The 23,571-nt window shown below is 45.4% G+C and overlaps 2 protein-coding genes across 2 annotated transcripts in view; one reads left to right on the top strand and one right to left on the bottom strand.

Moving 5' to 3' along the window:
* Positions 1-5,945: 5,945 nt before the first annotated feature.
* ESR2 (estrogen receptor 2) overlaps positions 5,946-23,571 on the top strand; it is a 68,742-nt gene continuing 51,116 nt past the window's right edge. The window contains exon 1 of the mRNA XM_081862080.1: positions 5,946-6,309. The gene's annotated coding sequence lies outside the window, so the exon portion shown is untranslated. The remainder of the gene's footprint in view (positions 6,310-23,571) is intronic.
* LOC309344601 (uncharacterized protein) overlaps positions 13,710-23,571 on the bottom strand; it is a 55,208-nt gene continuing 45,346 nt past the window's right edge. Inside the window, exon 3 of the mRNA XM_081867171.1 lies at positions 13,710-13,861. Coding sequence (XP_081723297.1) covers positions 13,790-13,861 — 72 coding nt within the window. The 3' untranslated portion in view covers positions 13,710-13,789. The remainder of the gene's footprint in view (positions 13,862-23,571) is intronic.

Below are 23,571 nucleotides of genomic sequence, written 5' to 3'. Positions count from 1 at the left end.
GGAACACCTGGGGGAGCTTGAGTTGGTTCGCATCGACAGGGCTCCCCCTTCTGGTGGTTTACCTTTACCGGACTCCCTGCGCAATGCGCAGGAGTCAGATATAGTCGGGTCCATTCAATGCCTAAGCCACATTCTGTAATCAATAAAGTTGTGGCCAAAATTTGCCCAATAACATTAATATCTGTGTCCTGCTGTGTTTTATTCATCAACGAGGGGTGGTTGCGGGCTCCAGACACACAGCTACTTCCTTTGTTACCCTGGCCATTCCAATACTTTGAACCCTTCCTTAGATTTTAACATTTGCTGGATGCAGAAATTAGAAGAGTCTGGACATACAGCCTACCTCCCCCCCAAAAAAACCCCCCTCATAACAATATATTAAAAGGTTGACCTTGCATGAGAAGCCCATTTTTCCAATTCTTTAAAATGGAAACATAAATCCTTTCTGCTCCAAGCCCATTAATTTTGTTGAGTCCTTTAAAAAAAGGGGTGGTGGTATGGACTGGACGCAGGGTGGGTTTTAGTTATTCTTGCTTAAATAATTAATATGGAGGACAGAGGATCAACCACCAGAGGGCTACATAAAGTAAGGAAAGACGAAGAACTGTCAGATTTGGTTTCTCTCAGGTTTTCAGTTTTCCAGTCTACAGTTTTACTCATTTCCACATTAGTTTGAGATTTATTTATTTATTAGGAGTCTGCATTATAATGTATATGTATATTAAAATGTACATGTATATTTTTACCTAAAATGTACAATTTTGCAAGCATTCCCTCCCCTAGAATATAATGCTCTCTTTCCCCCCACATTGCTTTCACCATTAATTTTTGTGTGCACTTTCCCCTAATATTAGGTACACATTTCTTTTGTTGGAGAGCTGCATTGTAAAGAAATCTGAGAAGTGTGAAGGATACCTGTATTTCAGTTGGTTTGAGAAATGCAAATAGTGTAGATTCACATCAATACGTGAACCAAACAAATTCATCCCCCATTACTAATCAGGGGCTATTACAATTAATTACAAACTTAGTTACGTTAGTTTCGGCCATAGCAGATAGCAAGACAAATAAAGTAGGTTTTAGCAGAAGCTGAACTGCAGCAGAACCAAAACAGCGCTGATTGCGGCGAACACAGGACAGGATGCTGCCTCCTTATATCCTTAACTGCCATCTTGGGGAGCAAGGTGAGTTCTAACAAGCTAAGAAGAGCCTGCTGGATCAGGCCAATCCAGTCCAGCATCCTGTTCTCACAGTGGCTGAGCAGATACCTGTGGGAAATCATTGATAGCTCTCTCCTCCTCCACGATAGGCCTTCTCTCCCATAGGAGGTGGTGTCGTCACCCAAGTCTGTTCTGGCAAATAGGCGTTGGTAATCCTTGATGCTACCCTGAATGAGACAGAGGAGGACAAAGTACAAAATATGAGATCTGATCTGTTCAATCACAGACCACCATGATACGGGGGGGGGGGGGAGGGGAGTGCAAGTCCTCAAAAAACCGTGACCAGTACTCATTTTCTCCTTCCTGTCTGCCTCTTTTGCTGAATGTATATTGCTTTGTTCCATTTCGTGTGTGGCTTATAATTTTTATGAGTTTATTTGTTTGCATTATTGTATGTCCTGCAAAGATCACCAGTGTTGAAGCAATGATTCTTCAACATCAGCTTTGTTGGACTGGTCATGTTGTGCGGAGGCCTGATGATCGTCTTCCAAAGCAACTACAGTGGTACCTCGGGATGCGAACGGGATCCTTCGGAACGGAACGCAAGGCGCGACAGCGTGTCTGCGCATGCGCAGGTCGCGTTTCGTCGCTTCCTTGCATGCGCGTGATGTGATTTTGACCGTCTGCGCATGCGCGAGCAGCGAAACCCGGAAGTAACGCGCTCCGTTACTTCCAGGTCGCCACGGAGCGCAACCTGAAAGTGCTCAACCTGAAGTGTATTTATCCTGAGGTATGACTGTATTCTATTCTGAACTTAAAAATGGAAAGCATAATGCTGGTGGTCAACAAAAGAGGTTTAAAGACTCTCTCAAGGCAAATATAAACACCAACAATTGGGAAACACTGGTCTGCGAGTGCTCCAGTTGGAGAACAGCCTTTACCAAGGTGTCATGGGCTTTGAAGACACTCAAACTCAGGACGCAAGGGAGAAACATGTTAAGAGGAAGGCACGCTTGGCAAATCCACACCGTGATCAACTCCCGCCCAGAAACCAATGTCCCCACTGTGGAAGGACGTGCGGATCCAAAATTGGCCTCCACAGTCACTTACGGACTCACTGTTAAAACCGTGTTTATGGAAGACAATCCTACTCGGCTACAAGTGGTCGCCAAAGAAGAAGAAGACCGCACCCTGTTGTTGTAACCTCCCCCTGGACCCTCATGACAAAGGATGGGGCAAGAAATATTATTCAACAAATACACAAATCATTTTGAAATATTGGTGGGATGGTTGCTCTGAAGGAGATTCTGCCGAGTCCCTTTGACAGAGTGACAGGTGAAAAACCCCTCAGGAGGAATCTAGAGCAATATAGAGGAAGAGTTTCCTTATATAAAGAGGCTTTAATTGTGAGAATATAACTGCTTCTTACCAGAACCTTACAAGATGGGGAATGTCTCTCATTTCCCCCTCACCAGCAAATTGTTTCTCATCTATAAGCGGTCCTTGCAATATCAGCACTGTGGGGATCAGTTGGTTATAAGCTACAAGCAGCTCCCAGCTTTAAAAACCTGCATGATTTAGAAAAGGATTTATTATTTTTTTTTTGGAAGGAACAGTGTGGTGCTAGACTTGCATTATCACCCTTGTAAAGCCACTCATTATACAGATTTGGTTGTACTCGGTAACAGTACATATGGCTTTCCTTTCAAATGCTCCACCATCTCCATATTTGCAAAGTAGCAACATGACATTAAATTTATATAGTTTTAAGTAATTCCACCCTACTGTCTTGGAGGCTTTGGTTTAATATTGATTTTGGAAAGAGCAGTGATTCATTCTGTTTTAATTGATCTCACCCCCTGTAGATGTCTGCTGCTGGTTAATGCCCTTCACTGGGAAAGTAGAGCAAGATGATATATATTGCCTGTAACTGGTATTCTCCAGATATATTGCATTGTAGAGCTACCAGATTCTGATGTGGGGAAACTTTAAACCCTTCCAGGCTCAGGAGTTTCCCCAAATCTGGTAGCTCTACAATACTAGTGGGTTCTGGTGCAATCTTGCATGACCTTGCCAAAATCTCGTGAGATCTCGCACGCTCTGCAAGATCTGGCAAGATTTTGTCGGAAGGTGGCACTAATGTCAGCACTGCTTCTCTGCCACTGGCAGAGGTGGCAGGATACCAACAGGGGCACCACCTTGGGGTCGTCCGCTGCTTGAGGCAGCTGCTTCACCCCGCATGATGGGAGGGCCGGTCCTGCCTGAGACTACACATGGATGAATCTGTCAATTTTAGTTTCTCTTATCTTTTCATTTTTCCAGTATCCAGTTTAGTTGATTTGCACATCAGCAGTCTGATTTTTTTATTTTAAGGCCTTCTGAAAATTCATCACAGTTTTAGTGCAAAATTCTACTTATATATCTAGTTCTGTATGGAATTCTGCCTAATATTCACATAATTTTGCAAAGCAATGGCTCCTTAACATAATGTATTTTTGTGTGTTATTTTCCTGAAATACAGTGGTACCCTGGGTTAACTCGGTCCGGAGGTGCGTTCTTAACCTGAAACTGTACTTAACCTGAAGCACCACTTTAGCTAATGAGGCCTCCTGCTGCCGCTGCGCCGCCAGAGCACGATTTCTGTTCTCATCCTGAAGCAAAGTTCTTAACCTGAAGCACTATTTCTGGGTTAGCGGAGTCTGTAACCTGAAGCGTATGTAACCTGAAGCGTATGTAACCCGAGGTACCATTGTATGTACATTACCCTGCACTGGAGAGGTGCGTGAATTTCAAAGAGTGGCTGTGTTTGGGTGCATGTACTTTATCTGGAAAGCGCAAATTATGTAGCTTCACCTTTAATGTGAAATGGATCAGATTTCTCCCCTATGCCTATCCAGAAAACAAGTATCTGTCAGATTACCTCTTCCCCAATCAAATGACCTGGGATTGTGGGGCAGTAGATGTATGGGATTGCTGCAGGGCCTTCTCTGTAGTGGTGCCCTGGCTGTGGAAGGACTCCTCTGGAAGGCCTGTTTATTGATCTTTCGGCCTGGTTTGCTTGCACAGAGCTTATGGGGAGTTTATATTAGGTCTCTTCCTTAGTGAGGCTACTGCTCATTGTCAAAGCACCTCACTGCAGTTTTGTGAATAAAAAATGACATACAGTATTATAATAAACAAACATGCAAAAACCTATTAAAAAACCCAGCAGCCTAAACAACAATAATGCCAGACCTTTGGGCACAGATGAAAATATGGACATCCTTGTGTACTTCTAACCTTAACTGCCCCCATGCATTCTCCAACTAAAGTGTGCCTTCCTTTTGCACATTGCTGATGGCATTTCTCTGCTGGCTCTGCATGAAATGGACTAGAACAGTCACACCCACCCACCCACCCACCCACCCACCCCACCCCCTGCTCTTCGAAGAAACATAAGACTGTCCAGTCTGTAGGGATGAATCTGTCAATCTAGGTCTACTCTTCCAATCATAAGTCCTGTTTTCCACATTTCCACCTCAATCTGCCTTTTAAAAATAATCTTCATGACTTTTAGTGTGACATTCTTCTGATATATAATTTTTAAACGCAATTTTCCCCAAGAGGTGCATTTTTGCAAGCACTTTCCCCCAAGGTAATTCACTTTTGTAGGATACTGTCCACCAACACGTGCATTTTTATGTGCGTTTCCCCCTAGCAAACACATTTTTGTCTACATTACCATGGCTGGAGATACTGCACTGCAAAATTCAGAGAGGTGCAAATTTCAAAAGAGAGACATGTTTCAGGCCACACATTGCTCCAGGAAGTGCGAATTAAATAAGTCCGCCTTTAAATGTGATCGGAACTGCATTTCTTTGCCATCCTTACCACCCAGTCTCGTAGTGAGGATCTGGTTGCAATGAATATCTAGAATGGCCTCTAGCACTCAAGCACATCCAGCGACATTTAAAACATCGAGGGGCAGTTATGGGTGAGGGTGAAAGTTCGGAAGCAGCCCGCTAGTGTTATGTTCATGCATTCATGTGCAATCCCATGCATGCCTGCTCAGAAGTAAGTCCCACTGAGTTTAAGGAGACTTAAAGGTAAAGGGACCCCTGACCATTAGGTCCAGTCGTGACCGACTCTGGGATTGCGGCGTTCATCTCGCTTTATTGGCCGAGGAAGCCGGCATACAACTTCCAGGTCATGTGGCCAGCATGACTAAGCCGCTTCTGGCGAACCAGAGCAGCGCACTGAAACGCTGTTTACCTTCCCGCCGGAGTGGTACCTATTTATCTACTTGCACTGCTTGATTTTGAACTGCTAGGTTGGCAGGAGCTGGGACTGAGCAACGGGAGCTCACCCCGTCGCAGGGATTCGAACTGCCGACCTTCTGATCGGCAAGTCCTAGGCTCTGTGGTTTAACCCACAGCGCCACCCGCGTCCCTAAGGAGACTTACTCCAAGGTTAATGCAGCCTGCGTGCGGAATCAAGACGCAACTGGCTCTCCTTTTACCAGATTTAACCAAATGGAAGGCTTCTATTGCATTCTGTCAGGGCACAGTTGCAAACTTACTAAATAAATAAAAAAATCCCTCCCCAACTCCCCCTCTCTCGAGGAATAGACGGGTGAGTTTTTTTACCAGCAGCACACCCTTAAAAAATAAATAAATAAAATACACAGGAACCTGTCTCTGGTTAAGGACACTTGGGAAGCGTGATTCAAATGTTTCCTTTGGTAATTAGGTCTGTGTTGTCAGATAATAGATTATCCTCGCGGTGTCTACAAGGATAGACTAGTTTGGAACGAGCACAGGCAAGGCTGGGCACTAGAGCAGGCAGTGACTAAGAAGCTTCTGAAATTTGTCATGTCAGGGAAGGAGGGGGAACTTCAACGAAGCTGTTGCTTTTGCCGAGGAGAGAAAACACCGGGCGTCTGCATGTGTGCGTGTGTGCGCGCTCACTAGCTGACAAGATACCGCTCCGTAGCGGCTGGTATTTGAGCTCACGGAGGCTCAGCGGTGTGCTGTCAGAGCCGGTCTTGGATACAGCTGTTGCTCTGGTGAGGCAAAAGGAAGCAAAAAAAGGAAACTCGGAAATGCTGGCTTGGGTTTAATGCGTTCCCAGTAATTGCAGAGTCAAGAACGATCCATTCAAAAGCACTCAGGTAGGTGCTTGTATTGAGCTGTGTGAATTTTAATACATATAGAGAGAGATTTTGTATGAGTGAATGAAAGAGAGAGAGAGAGAGAGAGAGAGAGAATATAAATGATTGCTAGGTAATGGATCATGGAAAGGGGTATGGGAGAGCAATAAATGATGCTATTGTTGACTTGATTGATAATGATTCTGGAAAGAGGACAGTTAGATTTAGAAAGCTCAAAATGGCCTTTCTCAGGACTATTTCAGAATTTTCATATTTTTCTATCTCTTAAAGTTGTCTAGAAAAAATGGCAAAAGTTTGTTACTTAAGTCACTTGTGGCATGTGTGTGTGTGTGTGTGTGTGTGTGTGTGTGTGTGTTTAAATGAAACCTGAAGAAGAAAAACTGGGGATGGCACAAGTGTTCAAAAACTCATGTGAATACTTTAACCAAAATGATGGGGAAACTGGATATGAATGAGAGAGAAGCCAAATAATTTATTTTTTCATATGCTTGGAGCGTCCTGTTTCACTGGAGCCTATTTGGGCAAAAAGAACTCAAATCCATTGTAAAGATGTGGAGCAGTGGTTTTTGGCTTGAGCCCAGTCTGAGCAGTGGGGGAAATTAAATATGTAATCCTATATACAAATAACTCTGGAGTACTCCTCATTGAGTTCAATCGAGATTACTTCTGAGTCAGAAGGCATAGGATCACCATTGGGATTAGAGTTTTTTCAGCCTTTGCGTCTATGCTCCATGCTTTTTTTAAAGGAATGTTATGAAAGGGGTTAATGCAATGGCATTCCCAATTAATTAATTTCATCAATTCCTCATCCATTCTACTAATGCCTCATTAATTCCTAATTCCGCCGTATGGAAGTAGCAGTAGACTGTAAACCGGTCTCTTAACTGCTGGGTAGAAAAATACCTTCCAGATCGGAGGGAAAATCACACACTGGGCACAATTTGCTCACCGTAAAATGCCTCCAAGTCCCATTGATGTCAGTAGGAAACTTAAGCTGTTGCTTAACTCACTTCCATTGAAACCAAATCATTTAGCTCTGGCTGGATCTTGCCCAGTGTGTATGCTTCCTAAAACAGAGAGGCACAGACTTGAGGGTCACATCCTTGAAGCCCTCACATCCCTGTTAAGAAAGTTGAATTGGGGGGGGGGACTTGTTGTGGCTACTCTGTACGTGCTCACAACAGGCCTCCTTTTAACTGCATCACATGGTTCCTCTGAGAGTCTTCCTTGCACTGGAAACCTGTCTCCAAGGCATAGTCTTATATGCACCCAATACACATCTTCTGTGGCTATTTCTTGGAGTTGTAGCCCACTCTGTGCCACAGGTGACGATTCCCTCTTACGCCACGCCAGGGGCTTTGTGCAATTGCCAGCGATGCCTCGAAAGGTTGTGTCTTTGCAACCTGAAGTGGGGCATTGAAAGGTGAGGGTTCGAATCCTGCCCTCTTAGGGCTTGGCTTCATTACCAAGTTTTTCATAGCCTTTCCACGGGGGGGGGGGGAGAATTAATTAATTGGGAATAGCCTTTCCACGAGGGGGGGGGGTGGTGGCTCACAGCTCAGAGGTAAAGCCCATGCGCTGTCTGCTGCAGATCTCTGGTTGAATCCCACACATCTCTACCCAAGTCCCTGGGAAGCCATATCCAACCAAAGGTTGCAGCAGTATACCAAGTTAGCACAACCAATAGTTTGGCGCAGACAAAGGTGGCGCAGTCAGAGGTGTGTCCTTGAACCTCACAATTTCCCGCTTGTTTAAAGCGGTAGAGGGATTGATCCAGGTAAAGCCCCCCCTCCCTCACAAAATGCACACCATCTGTACTCATTTGTTCCTCCCTGACAAAGGCTACTCGGACGATTACTCAGTCCACTTCTTTGGAGAAGCCCAGTGTAGCAAAAGGTCGAGATGCAATTTCTATGCGACGCAGAGCTTTTCTATGCAACACAGAGATGTAGAGATTGTAGGAAACCTCAAGGTAGCGTTTTGGGCTAACTGAACACATCAGTTAAAAGGGTCCGTGGTTCCAGATCCATGCAGCGCAGCCTATGTTTATTATATAATTTTGCAGCCGTCTCTTTTATTTTTAATACTCCGCTGAATCACAATGTGTGTGCGTTCACATTTTTGGAATGCCAATGATAAAAATGGCAAATAGTTGGGCAGAGATCCAGTCCCTGGAGAAAAAAAAGAAGAAGTTTGGATGAGCCCGAGAAATTGTGTCTCCTTGGAATATGCAGAAATGCGGGGATCCTATTCTGGTTTGCAAGACAACCTGAGCAATGATATGCATCCACATAATGGCAAACCAGCTTGTTGGGACCCCTTCCTGCTTGCAGCCTTCTCGATTCGAGGAGAACAAAGCAAAAACCAGACAAGCTGGCAGCGCGGGGAGAGCAGAAACCTAGGTGGGCTTTCACAGCATGTATCTATGCATTATTTGCTTATTTATTCAAAACATTTCCATGCTGCCCCGAAAATCAAAATTTCTGGGGCCTTTTGCCATGACAATACAAATAGCAAGATAAAAAGAAGGAAAGGCAAGTGCCAAAATAACGAGGAAGAGCCGTAGCTAAGTGGGAAGCACCTGCCTTGGATGCAAAAGGCTCCTGGTTCTATCCCATCTCCACCTACAGCTGCCTGAGTCATTGGAGAGCTGCTGCCTGTCCGTGTTGACAGTACTGGGCTGGATGGACCAATGGTGTCGCTCAGTACAAGGCTGCTTCCTATGATCTTAATAAATCACCTCAGGTGGGAAATGGCTTAAAGGGTTTATATATATATATATATATATATATATATATATTATCCCCAGCGCCTTTTGGAAGGATCAGATTTCAGACACCGCAGGGTCTTCTTTTATCCCAACAAGACAGTATAATTCTTTTATCCTCCAGAGGCTGCTGTTTTATCCACATGTATCTTTAATGTTTTTAAATGTACCACATGTTTTTAATGTTCTGTTGAAAGCCACCCAGTGGCTAGGGAAACCCAGCTAAATGGGCAGGGTAGAAATAATAATAGTAATAGTAATAGTAATAGTAATAGTAATAGTAATAGTAATAGTAATAGTAATAGTAATACTTGGGTGGGAGTTAAGCTCTGTGACAAGCATGGACTTATTCCTGAGTAGGCACATGAACACAAATGCACAGTTAAGGATTGTAATTAAGAAGTTTTCAAGACCTTGTGTCAATATTTCGCTCTTTTTTCAGAAAAGGAGAGAGATGCTAGACTTGGCTCTAGATGCAGTAGACTATGGACTGGCACATGCTAAAATCCACCAGCCTCTTCAAAGTAGAATACCAGGACTCTTACCTCTCATTAGGTCTTGGCCATCAGTTAAACACACAAACGCACACACCACCAGCAACACAAACAAACAAACAAACAAAAACAAACCCTGCTATACATTTTGAACTGATTTGAATTTCAAATTTGAGCTTAAAGCTTGAAAGAAGAATTGAGGGGATGCTCATCAAATTTGCAGATGACACCAAACTGGGAGGGGTAGCTAATGCTGCAGAAGACAGAATCAGAATTCAAAATGACCTTAACAGACTGGAGAACTGGGCACAAGCTAACAAAATGAATTTCAATAGGGACAAATGTAAGGTTCTGCACTTAGGCAGGAAGAACCAGATGCACAAATATAGGATGGGGGACACCTGGCTTACTAGCAGTACATGTGAAAAAGGGATCTAGGGGTCTTGGAGAACCATAAGCTTAACATGAGTCAACCGTGTGATGCAGCAGCAAAACAAGCTAACTCTGTTCCAGGCTGCATTAACAGAAGTCTAGTGTCTGATCATGCTTTTGAATTATGGTGCTGGAGGAGACTCTTGAGAGTCCCATGGACTGCAAGAAGATCAAACGTATCCATTCTTAAGGAAATCAGCCCTGAGTGCTCACTGGAAGGACAAATTGTGAAACTGAGGCTCCAATCCTTTGGCCACCTCATGAGAAGAGAAGACTCCCTGGAAAAGACCCTGATGTTGGGAAAGATGGAGGGCACAAGGAGAAGGGGACGACAGAGGACCAGATGGGTGGACAGTGTTCTCGAAGCCACAAACATGAGTCTGACCAAACTGCGGGAGGCAGTAGAAGATAGGAGTGCCTGGTGTGCTCTGGTCCATGGGGTCACGAAGAGTCGGACACGACTAAACGACTAAACAACAACAACAGGTGTCTGATCAAGAGAGGTAATAGTACTGCTCTATTCTGCCTTGGTCAAAACACACCTGAAATACTGTATCTAGTTCTGGGTGCTGCAGTTTAAGAAGGATATATTGACAAGCTGGAAGGTGTGCATAGGAGGGCAACCAAAAGGATCAAGGGTCTGGAAACCAAGCCTGATGAGAGATGGTTGAGGGGATTGGGCATGTTTAGCCTGGAAAAGAGGAGTCTGAGAGGAGATATGGTAGCCATTGTTAAATATCTAAATGGCTGACGCACGGAAGATGAAGCAAGCTTGTTTTCTCCTGCTCTGGCAGGTAGGACCCGAATTAGTGGATTTAAGTTTCAAGAAAAGAGATTCCGACTAAACATCAGGAAGAACTTTCTGGCAGTCAGAGCTGTTCGGCAGTGGAAGAGAGTCCCACGGTAGGCGATGGACTCTTCTTCCTTGGAGGTTTTAAAGCAGAGGTGGAATGGCCATCTGTCGTGGCTGCCATAGTTGAGATTCCTGCATTGCAGGGGGTTGGACTAGATGACCCCTGGGGTCTCTTCCAGCTCTAAGATTCTATGAAGGTAAAATTATGCATGGTGCTTCAAAGATTTGTGTCCCGTCAATGCTGTAGTGAAGTGGGGTGGGTGTTTGAGGCAGCGTTGGGTTTGAATGAAGCTCCATATCCCTGCTCAGTCACAAATCTCCCACTATGGCCGTGGGCAAGTCTGAACTTACTAGGGCTCTTGCCAGGGTTCTGCTTTGCTGCTTTAAGCCAAGCAGGGAGCTACTGTATTGCCTTGCCGGCGGCGTGCAGTGAATTTTTTTTGCAGGGGAATAGTTAAGGCCAGAGGTGCCAGCATGCAAGGGCAATTGGAGGGGGGAGTGATGTTGTGTGCGTGACATCACACATGTGAGCCTATGGCAGAAGCTTCCTGAGCTTTGGGGTGGAGGCACCAGGCCTCTGACAGGACGCTGCGCCATACAGTCACGGAGTGAATGGGATCTCATGAGATTTCTGAACCTGGCAGGATTTGCATTTACAGTGGTACCTCGGGTTACATACGCTTCAGGTTACATACACTTCAGGTTACAGACTCCGCTAACCCAGAAATAGTACCTCAGGTTAAGAACTTTGCTTCAAGATGAGAACAGATATTGCAAGTTGGCAGCGGGAGGCCCCATTAGCTAAAGGTTAAGAACAGTTTCAGGTTAAGAACGGACCTCCAGAACAAATTAAGTTATTAACCCGAGGTACCACAGAAATGCCAAGTCTTCTTTTCCTCTAACAGGTTTTTCCCCCATTTGGGTCCCTGTCAAGATTTTGAGCACTTGGCCATCTATTTTCGATAAATTTTGTTTTCTTATTAAAAGAACTTAGTGCTCAGCACCCAGGATGTAAACAGCATTCTAGACCAGGGTTTCCCCAAACAATAATTTTAAAAATTATTGTTGTTCGACAGTGGAATTTGCTGCCAAGGAGTGTGGTGGAGTCTCCTTCTTTGGAGGTCTTTAAGCAGAGGCTTGACAACCATATGTCAGGAGTGCTCTGATGGTGTTTCCTGCTTGGCAGGGGGTTGGACTCGATGGCCCTTGTGGTCTCTTCCAACTCTATGATTCTATGATTCTATGACTCTATGAAAAATGCAATATTACAAGCAGTTACAAACAGGCTTCTCGGTTGTGGCTCTGTTCCTGTTTGCATGGCAGCACAGAGTTCACTGTTGGAGGGAGTGATATCAGGGGACAGCTGCCCCAAGGAGCTCTCCAAAGTATTGATTCTTACTGCGTTCCTGAAAGTGACTCTCTGTTCTCAGAGAGCCTAATCCCAAAGCTTTCTGCTGTTCACTCCTGACTCTCTCCCTTCCAGATCTAGGGGTTTTAGTGAACCATAAGCTTAACATGAGTCAACTGTGTGATGCGGCAGCAAAAGAAGCTAACACTGTTCCAGGCTGCATCAACAGAAGTCTAGTGTCTGATCAAGAGAGGTAATAGAACTGCTCTATTCTGCCTTGGTCAGAACACACCTGAAATACTGTGTCTAGTTCTGGGTGCCACAATTTAGGAAGGATGTTGACAAGCTGGAATGTGGGCAAAGGAGGGCAACCAAAATGATCAAGGGCCTATAATTGGAAGTAAGGATAAGAAGTTTGTAATGAAAGAGGATATTGATGTTACAAATATGAAATTGGGAACTGCTAAATATGTGTTATGATGAAATTCAGACTGGAAGGTGTCGAGGAAGTCTTCTAGCAATGTAAATATACCAGGGAATAATAATAATAAGAAAATCTTCTTTTATCTTTTGCGTTTTTATTGTTGTTAAGTTTTTATGTTGTGTTAAATGTAATTTTTTCCCTGTGTTTATGTTTGTGTATTATAAGAGAAAACCAATAATATTTTTTTTGGGGGGGGGGATGATCAAGGGTCTGGAAACCAAGCCTGATGAGGGATGGTTGAGGGAATTGGGTATGTTTAGCCTGGAAAAGAGGAGACTGAGAGGAGATATGGTAGCCATCTTCAAATATCTTAAGGGCTGTCACATGGAAGATGGAGCAAGTTCGTTTTCTCCTGCTCTGGCAGGTAGGATCCGAACTAGTCAATTTAAGTCACAAGAAAGGAGATTCTGGCTACATATCCGGAAGACTTTTCTGCTGGTAAGAGCTGTTTGGCAGTGGAACAGATTCCCAAGGGAGGTGGTGGACTCTCCTTCCTTGGAGGTTTTCAAGCAGAGGTTGGATGGCCATCTGTCATGGATACTTTAAGCTGAGATTCCTGCATTGCAGGGGGTTGGGCTAGATGACCCTCAGGGTCCCTTCCAACTCTACAATTCTACGATTCTATGATTCCATGATTCCTTGTAATAATAATAACAACAATAACAATAATTTATTATTTGTACCCTGCCCATCTGGCTAGGTTTCCCCAGCCACTCTGGGCGGCTTCCAACAAAGACAAAAACACACACTAAAATGTCACACATTAAAAACTTCCCTGAACAGGGCTGCCTTCAGATGTCTTCTGAATGTCAGGTAGAATCTCTTTGACATCTGATGGGAGGGCGTTGCACAGGACGGGTGCCACTACCGAGAAGGCCCTCTGCCTGGTTCCTTGTAAGGTTGGCTTCTCGCTATGAGAGAACCACCAGAAGGCCCTCGGCGCTGGACCACAGCGTCTGGGCTGAACGATGGGGGTGGAGACGCTCCTTCAAGTATACTGGACCGAAGCCGTTTAGGGCTTTAAAGGTCAACACCAGCACTTTGAATTGTGCTCATATATAGGCAGGTTTTCCGAGGAAACACTAGAGCTTCAAAATCAACTTCATTTGTACCACCTGACCCTGCTGGCATGCCACTGAATCCCACCTGTACATAGTAGCAGTCTAGACTTCACCTAGTGGCAAGAAGAAAGACCAAATATAAAAATAGCAGGCACTTTGGCCCCATGTGCACATAATGGTAGAAGCCAGACTTTTTGGCTTATTGCGATATATTGTGAATGACAGGTGTGCTGGTATGTGCTGCCTGATCATTCTCTCATTGCTCCTTCCCCAGAGGAAGTGGAATAAACAAACCAGAAAACTATGGTTTCCTGTTATGGCTGAAACAGGCCATGGCTTGTTGCTCCCTACTGCTAGCCAACCTTAAGCCATAGTTGTTGTTGGCTAGGGAATGTGAAGTCACTTAGCCTTCAAAAGAAAAGGTACACCTGGTGTTTTTTAAATTGAACCCCATGTAATACATAGTCCTTCAGATGTTGCTGGACTTCAACTCCCATCAACTCCCTACCAGTATGGCCAATGGTCAAGGAGGATGGGAGTTATAGTCCAACAACATCTGGAGGGCCACGAATTCCAAATCCCTGTATTAAACAAGGAATACATGAGAACTTGGGATGCAGGTGGCCATGTGGGTTAAACCACAGAGCCCAGGACTTGCCGATCAGAAGGTCGGCGGTTCAAATCCCCGCCACGGGGTGAGCTCCCGTTGCTCGGTCCCTGCTCCTGCCAACCTAGCAGTTCGAAAGCACGTCAAAGTGCAAGTAGATAAATAGGTACCGCTCCAGCGGGAAGGTAAACGGTGTTTCCATGTGCTGCTCTGGTTCGCCAGAAGCAGCTTAGTCATGCTGGCCACATGACCCGGAAGCTGTATGCCAGCTCCCTCGGTCAATAAAGCGAGATGAGCGCCCCAACCCCAGAGTCGGCCATGACTGGACCTAATGGTCAGGGGTCCCTTTAACTTTACATGAGAACTGCTGGAGCATTCAGGTAGCTCAGACTGTTCCCAGTTCACCGCTGAAACATGGATATTTTTCTGGATTTATATCTAAGTCAATTTCCATTTTTTTGCACATGACCTGCCTAGAGAACTGCATTGCAAAATTCAGGGAGATGAGAAGTTTGGAAGATGTTTCGGTTCATTTACTGCATTGGAAAATGTGCATTAGGTAGGTTCACCTTTATATATGAACTGAATCCAATTCTACCCTATCCTCATTTACATCAGGTGGGTTTAAGGTACTGCTTGTACAGTGGTGCCTCGCAAGACGAAATTAATCCGTTCCGTTCCGTGAGGCTCTTCGTATAGCGGTTTTTACATCTTGCGAAGCAAGCCCATTGACAGCTTAGCGGATTGGCGCTATTAGCGGTTTAGCGGCTTTTAGCGGATCAGCTGATAAGCGGCTTATCAGCGGATCAGCTGATAAGCGGCTTAGGGCTTAGGAAAAGGGGGGGGGGGGAAAGGGGAAAAACCCTGCAGGAACTCTCAAGACATTTTCGTCTTGCGAAGCAAGCCCATAGGGAAATTCGTTTTGCGAAGCGCCTCCAAAATGGAAAACCCTTTCATCTAGCGGGTTTTCCGTCTTGCGAGGCGTTCGTCTTGCAGGGCACCACTGTATGTTTATTCTAAAGATTTGCACCCCGCCTTTCTAGGCACAAGCCAGCTCAAGGCAGCTTAAAGGTAAAGGTGGATCATTAGGCCCAGTTGCGGACGACTCTGGGGTTGTGCACTCATCTCACTCTATAGGTCGAGGGAGCCGGCGTTTCTCCACAGACGTGACCGACTGGGGTTGCGGTGCTCATCTCGCTTTATTGGCCAAGGGACCCGGCGTGCAGCTTCCGGATCATGTGGCCAGCATGACTAAGCCGCTTCTGGCAAACCAGAGCAGTGCACGGAAACGCTGTTTACCTTCCCCCCCGGAGCAGTACCTATTTATCTACTTGCACTGGCGTGCTTTCAAACTGCTAGGTTGGCAGGAGCTGGGACCGAGCAACGGGAGCTCACCCTGTCACGGGGATTTGAACTGCCGACCTTCTGAAAGGCAAGCCCTAGGCTCTGTGGTTTGGACTGCACTCCCACCCGCGTCTCATCCAAGGCAGCTTACAACGATCTAAATATAATGAAGGTTCATAGGATTTCCAGCTAGTCTTCCCTCCAGGCACTCAGCAGGTTGAGATCATCTGAGCTTCACCAAGCTTGCTGCATTGTCCTGGGATAGCTTAGTCAGCAGAGCACGAGACTCTTAATCTCAGGGTCAGGAGTTCGAGTTCCACATTGGGCAAAAGATTCCTGCCTTGCAGGGGGTTGGACTAGATGACCCTCGGGGTCCCTTCCAGCTCTAACAATTCTATGATTCTATGTGCCTTCCAGCCAGTCTAAGTCGGATATCTCCTCCTATGACCCATCTTTAAAAAAAGAAGAAGTCAGAAATAGTATTTTAATTTATCTTCCATAGTGGAGCACTCCTTTGCCCCCCCCCCCCCGCCAGCACCACCTTAACTTTGCTTAAAATCCAGCCTGATTAAGAGTTCTGGGGGCTTCAGAAGCTTCCTCTCTGTTCTCTGACATTGCAGTTGGTTCTAATAAAAATACTGTGGATTGTGGGCCCCCCTGCACCTTGGAATATAAGAGATGAGTGGGGGGGGAGAGGGGAAAGGAGAAGAAATTATAAAGCATTTCTGATTAAAGGAGACTGTGGGAGCAAATATCAGTAGCAGGAAATATTTTGTCTCCTCATGCTTAGAAGCGGCTTATCGTGTATGATATCTTCCTGCTGGCAAGGTCTCAGGCTGAGACTGCCGGCCTTGAAATCTCCAAAGCTTTGAAGATTTCCTAGCTACCCAGCATCTATGGGACATTACTGCAGCTCCTGAGAAAGGCCAATATTACAACCGATTGAAATAAGCCCCTGCATAAAGATGTGCTTTTCTGAAATGAATGGCTAAATTTGTTCTTAAGCAGGTAACACTGTCCCCCCCAAAAAACAACAATAAAACTGGTAATGTCACGCATGGATTCCTTTATATTGACACAACTCCCGGGTTTAAAGTTGTGCAAATATGACTCACAGGCTGGATTTAATAGATTTGTCTCTTTGGAAGGAATTGGAGCCCAAAATTTGGACATCAAATATACGATAAGGATATACTTGCGCAGAAAACTGTTGGGTGTGGTTCAAATAAGCACACTGTGCAGGTCGCAGTGACCATCAGTGTTTGCAGAAGCAGGGGGCCAATGTCTAAAACCAATTTCTCTGCAACACAGGCCAAGTTTTGAATTTTTTACCTGCATATTCTTTTTTTAATCAGTTTAACAGACTAGGCCTTGAAAATTTACCATCTACTGTAATTAAGCAATGTCAGTATATTAAGCAACTGGGGGGTGGGGGCACAGCCCAGAAAGGCTAATAGGAATTAATTGGCTGGTAAAAATATAACAGTGAGCGTATCATGCGAAGTGATGTTGTATTGTTTTGTGACACGGTTTGGATTCTTGGATTATTGCATGTGGGGTTTGGGTTGGTGCATTCACTGTCTGTGGTGGACATACAGATAGATTTTTGTTCTTGTATCAAGGGCTTGAAGGAGATGAAGGAGGCCGAGTTCTGCTCCTTGCAACAACAACAAAACCTAGGAGATTGCTTTAGTTCCTTTGAGAGCTGAGATGTATTGCTTTGCTTTGCCTTCAAGAATGAGGCTGGCGATCCTGCCAGGAAGCTGGCTTTCTTGCTTTTGTTGTTGTTTAGTTGTTTAGTCGTGTCCGACACTTTGTGACCCCATGGACCAGAGCACGCCAGGCACTTCTGTCTTCCACTGCCTCCCGCAGTTTAGTCAAACTCATTCTGGTAGCTTCGAGAACACTATCCAACCATCTTGTTCTCTGTCGTCCCCTTCTCCTTGTGCCCTCCATCTTTCCCAACATCAGGGCTTTTCCAGGGAGTCTTCTCTTCTCATGAGGTGGCCAAAGTATTGGAGCCTCAGCTTCACGATCTGTCCTTCCAGTGAGCCCTCAGGGCTGATTTCCTTAAGAATGGATCGCTTTGATCTTCTTGCAGTCCATGGGACTCTCAAGAGTCTCCTCCAGCACCTTAATTCAAAAGCATCCATTCTTCGGCGATCAGCCTTCTTTATGGTCCAGCTCTTACTTCCATACATCACTACTGGGAGAACCATAGCTTTAACTATACGGACCTTTGTTGGCAAGGTGATGTCTCTGCTTTTTAAGATGCTGTCTAGGTTTGTCATTGCTTTTCTCCCAAGAAGCAGGCGTCTTTTAATTTCGTGGCTGCTGTCACCATCTGCAGTGATCATGGAGCCCAAGAAAGTAAAATCTCTCACTGCCTCCATTTCTTCCCCTTCTATTTGCCAGGAGTTGACGGAACCAGTGGCCATGATCTTAGTTTTTTTTTTTATGTTGAGCTTCAGACCATATTTTGTGCCCTCCTCTTTCACCCTCATTAAAAGGCTCTTTAATTCCTCCTCACTTTCTGCCATCAAGGTGGTTGTTATGTACTGAAGTTCTCACCCTGGGCCAGCAGGGGGATACTGTAGATAGTTCAGGTCCACATATGCAAATAAGGGATCGAAAGTGACGTTCAGTGATTGGATAGTTACAGAAAATTGTTACAGTTACGTTGTACTGGAGCTCTATATAAGCAGGCTGGCTGAAACCTTCAGTTCAGTTCTGTTCTGGCCTGTGAATAAACAAGAGCTGTTTGAAGAATTGCTGTGTCGTCTGATATGTTCACCCGCCACTTAACAGTTGTGACATCTGCATATCTGAGGCTGTTGATATTTCTTCCGGCAATCTTAATTCCGCCTTGGGATTTATCCAGCCCAGCCTTGCTTAGGGAGTCAAATAGATGTGAATCATAGAATTGTAGAGCTGGTAGAGGCCATGAACGGGAGTGCCAACTTGGCCCCACAACCGTGTCTGCCCGGGGCCATGGGTGCCATGCAGCATGCATGGCCCTGACACCGAAATTTGTGGGTGCCTGGCCCCTTCGTGGGGGATTTTGTGGGTGCTCGGGCACCCAGGACCCAAGGGAGTTGGCACCTGTGTCCATGAGAGTCATCTAGGCCAACCCTCTGCAATGCAGGAATCTTTTGCCCAAAATGGGATTTGAACCCATGACCCCGAGATTAAGAGTCTTGAAAGGGCTACAATTTCACAGACCGGAAATGAGTGTCTTCTGCAGGTCAATCAGTCCCCAAATGCCTGGGAGAGCTAAAATGCATTTGCCTGGCTCTGAAAAGCTACCCATATTGGTGCCAGGTGGGCTTTCCTTAGGAGAGCGTTCAACAAGCCAGGGTAGGGTTGCCATATTTCAAAAAGTGAAAATCTGGAGACAAAACTCATTGAGGGTTTTTTTTTTTGAGGGGGGGGGCATGTGATGTTTTGAAATCTGCCAAAACCTACACTTCCGACATGGGTTGCCATATGTCCAGATTTTCCTGCACATTTCAGCGATTTCTGCACGGACACTGTTAATAATAATAATAATAAATTTTATTTATACCCTGCCCTCCCCAGCCAAGGCCAGGTTCAGGGCGGCTAACAACCAATAGTAAAAATGAGTTAAATGAATACAACTTAAAAACAAGATTAAAGTACAACATGAAAACATGAAAACAATTAAAATGCAGCCTCATCGCAGGAGGAGAAAGGAAAAAGAAAGATGGGGAAGGAAACAAATTGACTCCAATCCAAAGGCCAGGTGGAACAACTCTGTCTTACAGGCCCTGCAGAAAGAAATCAGATCCCGCAGGGCCCTGGTCTCATGAGACAGAGCGTTCCACCAGGCCGGGGCCAGTGTTGAAAAGACCCTGGCTCTGGTTGAGGCTAATCTGACTTCCTTAGGGTCCGGGACCTCTAGGGTGTTGCTGTTTATGGACCTTAAGGTCCTCCGTGGGGCATACCAGGAGAGGCGGTCCTGTAGGTATGAGGATCCTAGGCTGTGAAGGGCTTTAACGGTCAAAACCAGCACCTTAAACCTGACCCTGCACTCCACTGGGAGCCAGTGCAGCTGGAAAAGCACTGGGTGAATATGCTCCCATTGCAGAGACCCCGTGAAGGCCAAATCCTAGTTATGTCTGGGAAATTCCGGACATATGGCAGCCCTAATAGGGCTACCTCTGAAAAGGCCCGTTCTCTGAAAATCCACCCTCTGGACTTCTCTAGGAGCAGGTGCATGGAGGAAGGCCTCCAATGATGATCTCGGGGTGCAGGCAGTCTCACTGTCTGGGTGCAGGATTGTACCACTGTAGCCTGGAGGTGGTATGTGTCTGTGTGCATGTTTCTATAGGTTTGTGCTGTCCTTTTTTCCTGGGGGGGGGGGGACACAGGGGTGCGCATACCCCTAAACATTTGGTGAATCTTTGTACTTTTGTCCATTTACAGTGGTACCTCTGGTTGCAGATGGGATCTGTTCCGGAGCTTCGGTCAGATCCCGAGGTTTTCGCAACCTGTTCTGCGCATGCGTGCGGTGCGGTAGAGTGCTTCTGTGCATGCGCACGGTGAAACCCGGAAAAATACTTCCGGGTTTGCTGCATGTGTATCCCGAAGGATATGTAACCAGAGGTGCACATAAGTAGAGGTACCACTGCACTATATTTATTTTTCCGGATTTGAACTATAAAATGGTGATTTTCTTGAGTCAAAACGACAGTACCCCTAAACATTTTTTTTAAAGAAAAAAAAGCACTGGGTTTGTATATTATAAAGTTATAAAGACTCCCTGTGTATATCAAAGTAGCAGAACAGGAAGAGAGATAAACAAAGCCTCTATTTTGGATGTGCAAGTTATTACATCCTGGTGTTTTTTGCTTTTTGTATGGGAGACATCAAAAAATATGGCATCTCCCCACATGAATGATATGACCTTATTCTGCGTATTATGTCATACCCTGCAACATTTCTCTGTTGAAACTAGGGATAGCCCATTCCATAAAGATAATTTTACTATTTAAACCACAAACCTCTTACTGGGTTGCCCCAGCCACTCTGGGCAGCTTCCGACATACATAAAAATATAATATATTTTTATGGACCGGCCTCAGTCCAGTATATCTGAAGGAGCGTCTCCACCCCCATTGTTCTGCCCGGACACTGAGGTCCAGCACCGAGGGCCTTCTGGCGGTTCCCTCGCTGCGAGAAGCCAAGTTACAGGGAACCAGGCAGAGGGCCTTCTCGGTAGTGGCACCCGCCCTGTGGAACACCCTCCCACCAGATGTCAAAGAGAAGAACAGCTACCGGACTTTTAGAAAACATCTGAAGGCAGCACTGTTTAGGGAAGCTTTTCATGTTTGGTGCATTACTGTATTTTAATTTTTTGTTGGAAGCTGCCCAGAGTGGCTGGAGAAGCCCAGCCAGATGATGATGATGATGATGATGATGATTATTATTATTATTATTAAAACATTAAACATTAAAGAAACGCTCCCCTATACAGGACTGCCTTCAGATGGCTCGGGGGTCGGATAACGCCATACCCTCCAACATTTATCCAATGAAAATAGGGACATCCCAAGGAAAAGCGGGACATTTCAGGATCAAATCAGAAACTGGGACGGCTTTTCTCAGGGCTGTCCCTGGAAAATAGGGACACTTGGAGGGACTGCTATATAGATCTGAGCTAGACTGACCAGGAGTGATCTCTCTTGCTCTTTCTTTCTCTCTCTCCAGACAGTGCTCCTGCAGTCTCTGAGCTGCAGACTGCACAGCATATTCTGTGTTTGCTCTTTGGTTTATGAACGCTAATTGAGGCTTCACAAATTTGCGTGCTGAAATTATCTTGGCTTCGCTAGGTATTTGTTGAATGGATTTCAATGCAACAATCAGAGGTTTCCTTGAATAGATGTTGTTACAAGGCTCTAGCACCTATGATTGCTATGATTAAAGGAGAGTTAAGAAGAAAAAGAGCTCATTTCTCCCTTCAGTGCTGTTGCAGTTTGTTTACTTTCTCAAGGCTTGCTTCAGCTGCTTTCTGAGCAGCTATATCTGAAGATGTAAAGTGGTGCCTCACAAGACGAAATTAATCCGTTCCGCGAGTCTGTTCGTCTAGCGGTTTTTCGTCTTGCGAAGCAAGCCCATTGACGGCTTAGCGTATTAGCGCTATTAGCGCTATTAGCGGCTTTTAGCGGCTTAGCGGCTTATCGGATAAGCAGATAAGCAGCTTAGCGGCTTAGAAAAAGGGGGGGGGAAACCCCGCAGGAACTCGCAAGACGTTTTCGTCTTGCGAAGCAAGCCCATAGGAAATTCGTTTTGCAAAGCACCTCCAAAACGGAAAACCCTTTCGTCTAGCGGGTTTTCCGTCTTGCGAGGCATTCGTCTTGCGGGGCACCACTGTACAGTGGTAAAAGCTGTTGCTGTTGCTGAAATATTGCCACTATAAAAGCTTTAAAATAAATAGATAGATAGATAGATAGATAGATAATGAAGAAGAAGAAGAGTTTGGATTTGATATCCCGCCTTTCACTCCCTTTAAGGAGTCTCAAAGCGGCTAACATTCTCCTTTCCCTTCCTCCCCCACAACAAACACTTTGTGAGGTGATTGGGGCTGAGAGACTTCAGAGAAGTGTGACTAGCCCAAGGTCACCCAGCAGCTGCAGGTGGAGGAGCGGGGAAGCGAACCCGGTTCCCCAGATTACGAGTCTATTGCTCTTAACCACTACACCACACTGGTGTAGTTTCTGTAAAGGGAAATGATGCTGGATCTCAGGCCTACATAGGGCCCAGCATCATTTCCCATTTCGGAAGCTAAATATTGCCCCATTGTAGCATTTCAAATAAATAACCATTTATCATTGATAGTTTGGGCATAACAGAAGGAGAACCCAGCTGGATCAAAGCTAATGGCCCATCTAGTCCAGCACCCCTTTCCTACAGTGGATAGCCAGGTACATGTGGGAAGTCTGAAAGGGGTGTTTTATTTGATTCCTTTAGACTTTTGAAGCCTTCACATATTGAGTGGGGGGCAGAATCTGCATACAGTGGTACCTGCTAACCCAGAAATAGTACCTCGGGTTAAAAACTTTACCTCAGGATGAGAACAGAAATTGCATGGCGGCAGCAGCGGGAAGCCCCATTTAGCTAAAGTGGTGCCTCAGGTTAAGAACAGTTTCAGGTTAAGAACGGACCTCCGGAACGAATTAAGTACTTAACCTGCAGTACCATTGTAGTTTTAAAGTCTTTGATCCAGGGCTGGCCCACTCAGGTGGCAAGGGAAGGAACCTGCCTCAGGCGGCAGGATCCACAGGGGGAGAAGATGCAGCCTCCAAGCAGGGCTGGATTTAGGTTTGATGAGGCCCTAAGCTATTGAAGGTAATGGGGCCCTTTATATGTTCAGCTGTCCTTTGTCAACAACAAATTGTCGCTTTTTTGTGTTGAATATATGCTATATGGTAATTTATGGACCTAATAGGTATCTAAAGCCATTTGCACATAATAAATAGGAGCCCACATAACACAAAATACTGTTGCTGTACAGTGGTACCTCAGGTTAAGTACTAATTCGTTCCGGAGGTCTGTTCTTAACCTGAAACTGTTCTTAACCTGAAGCACCACTTTAGCTAATGGGGCCTCCTGCTGCCGCCGCGCCGCCGGAGCCCAATTTCTATTCTTATCCTGAAGCAAAGTTCTTAACCTGAAGCACTATTTCTGGGTTAGCGGAGTGTGTAACCTGAAGCGTATGTAACCTGAGGTACCACTGTATGTAGGTTTTATTTTAGTTTTTTTTATCTTATATTTTGATAATGTACATCCATTTTTTTCCCTTTTAATTTTTTGGGGGGCCCCCAAGAGAGTGGGGCCCCAAGCTATAGCTTG

The sequence above is a fragment of the Podarcis erhardii genome, assembly GCF_964252035.2.
Source record: "Podarcis erhardii genome assembly, chromosome: 1".
NCBI lineage: Eukaryota > Metazoa > Chordata > Lepidosauria > Squamata > Lacertidae > Podarcis > Podarcis erhardii.
Note: the sequence above shows the minus strand (reverse complement) of the source record. Positions and strands in the feature narration are given on the sequence as shown.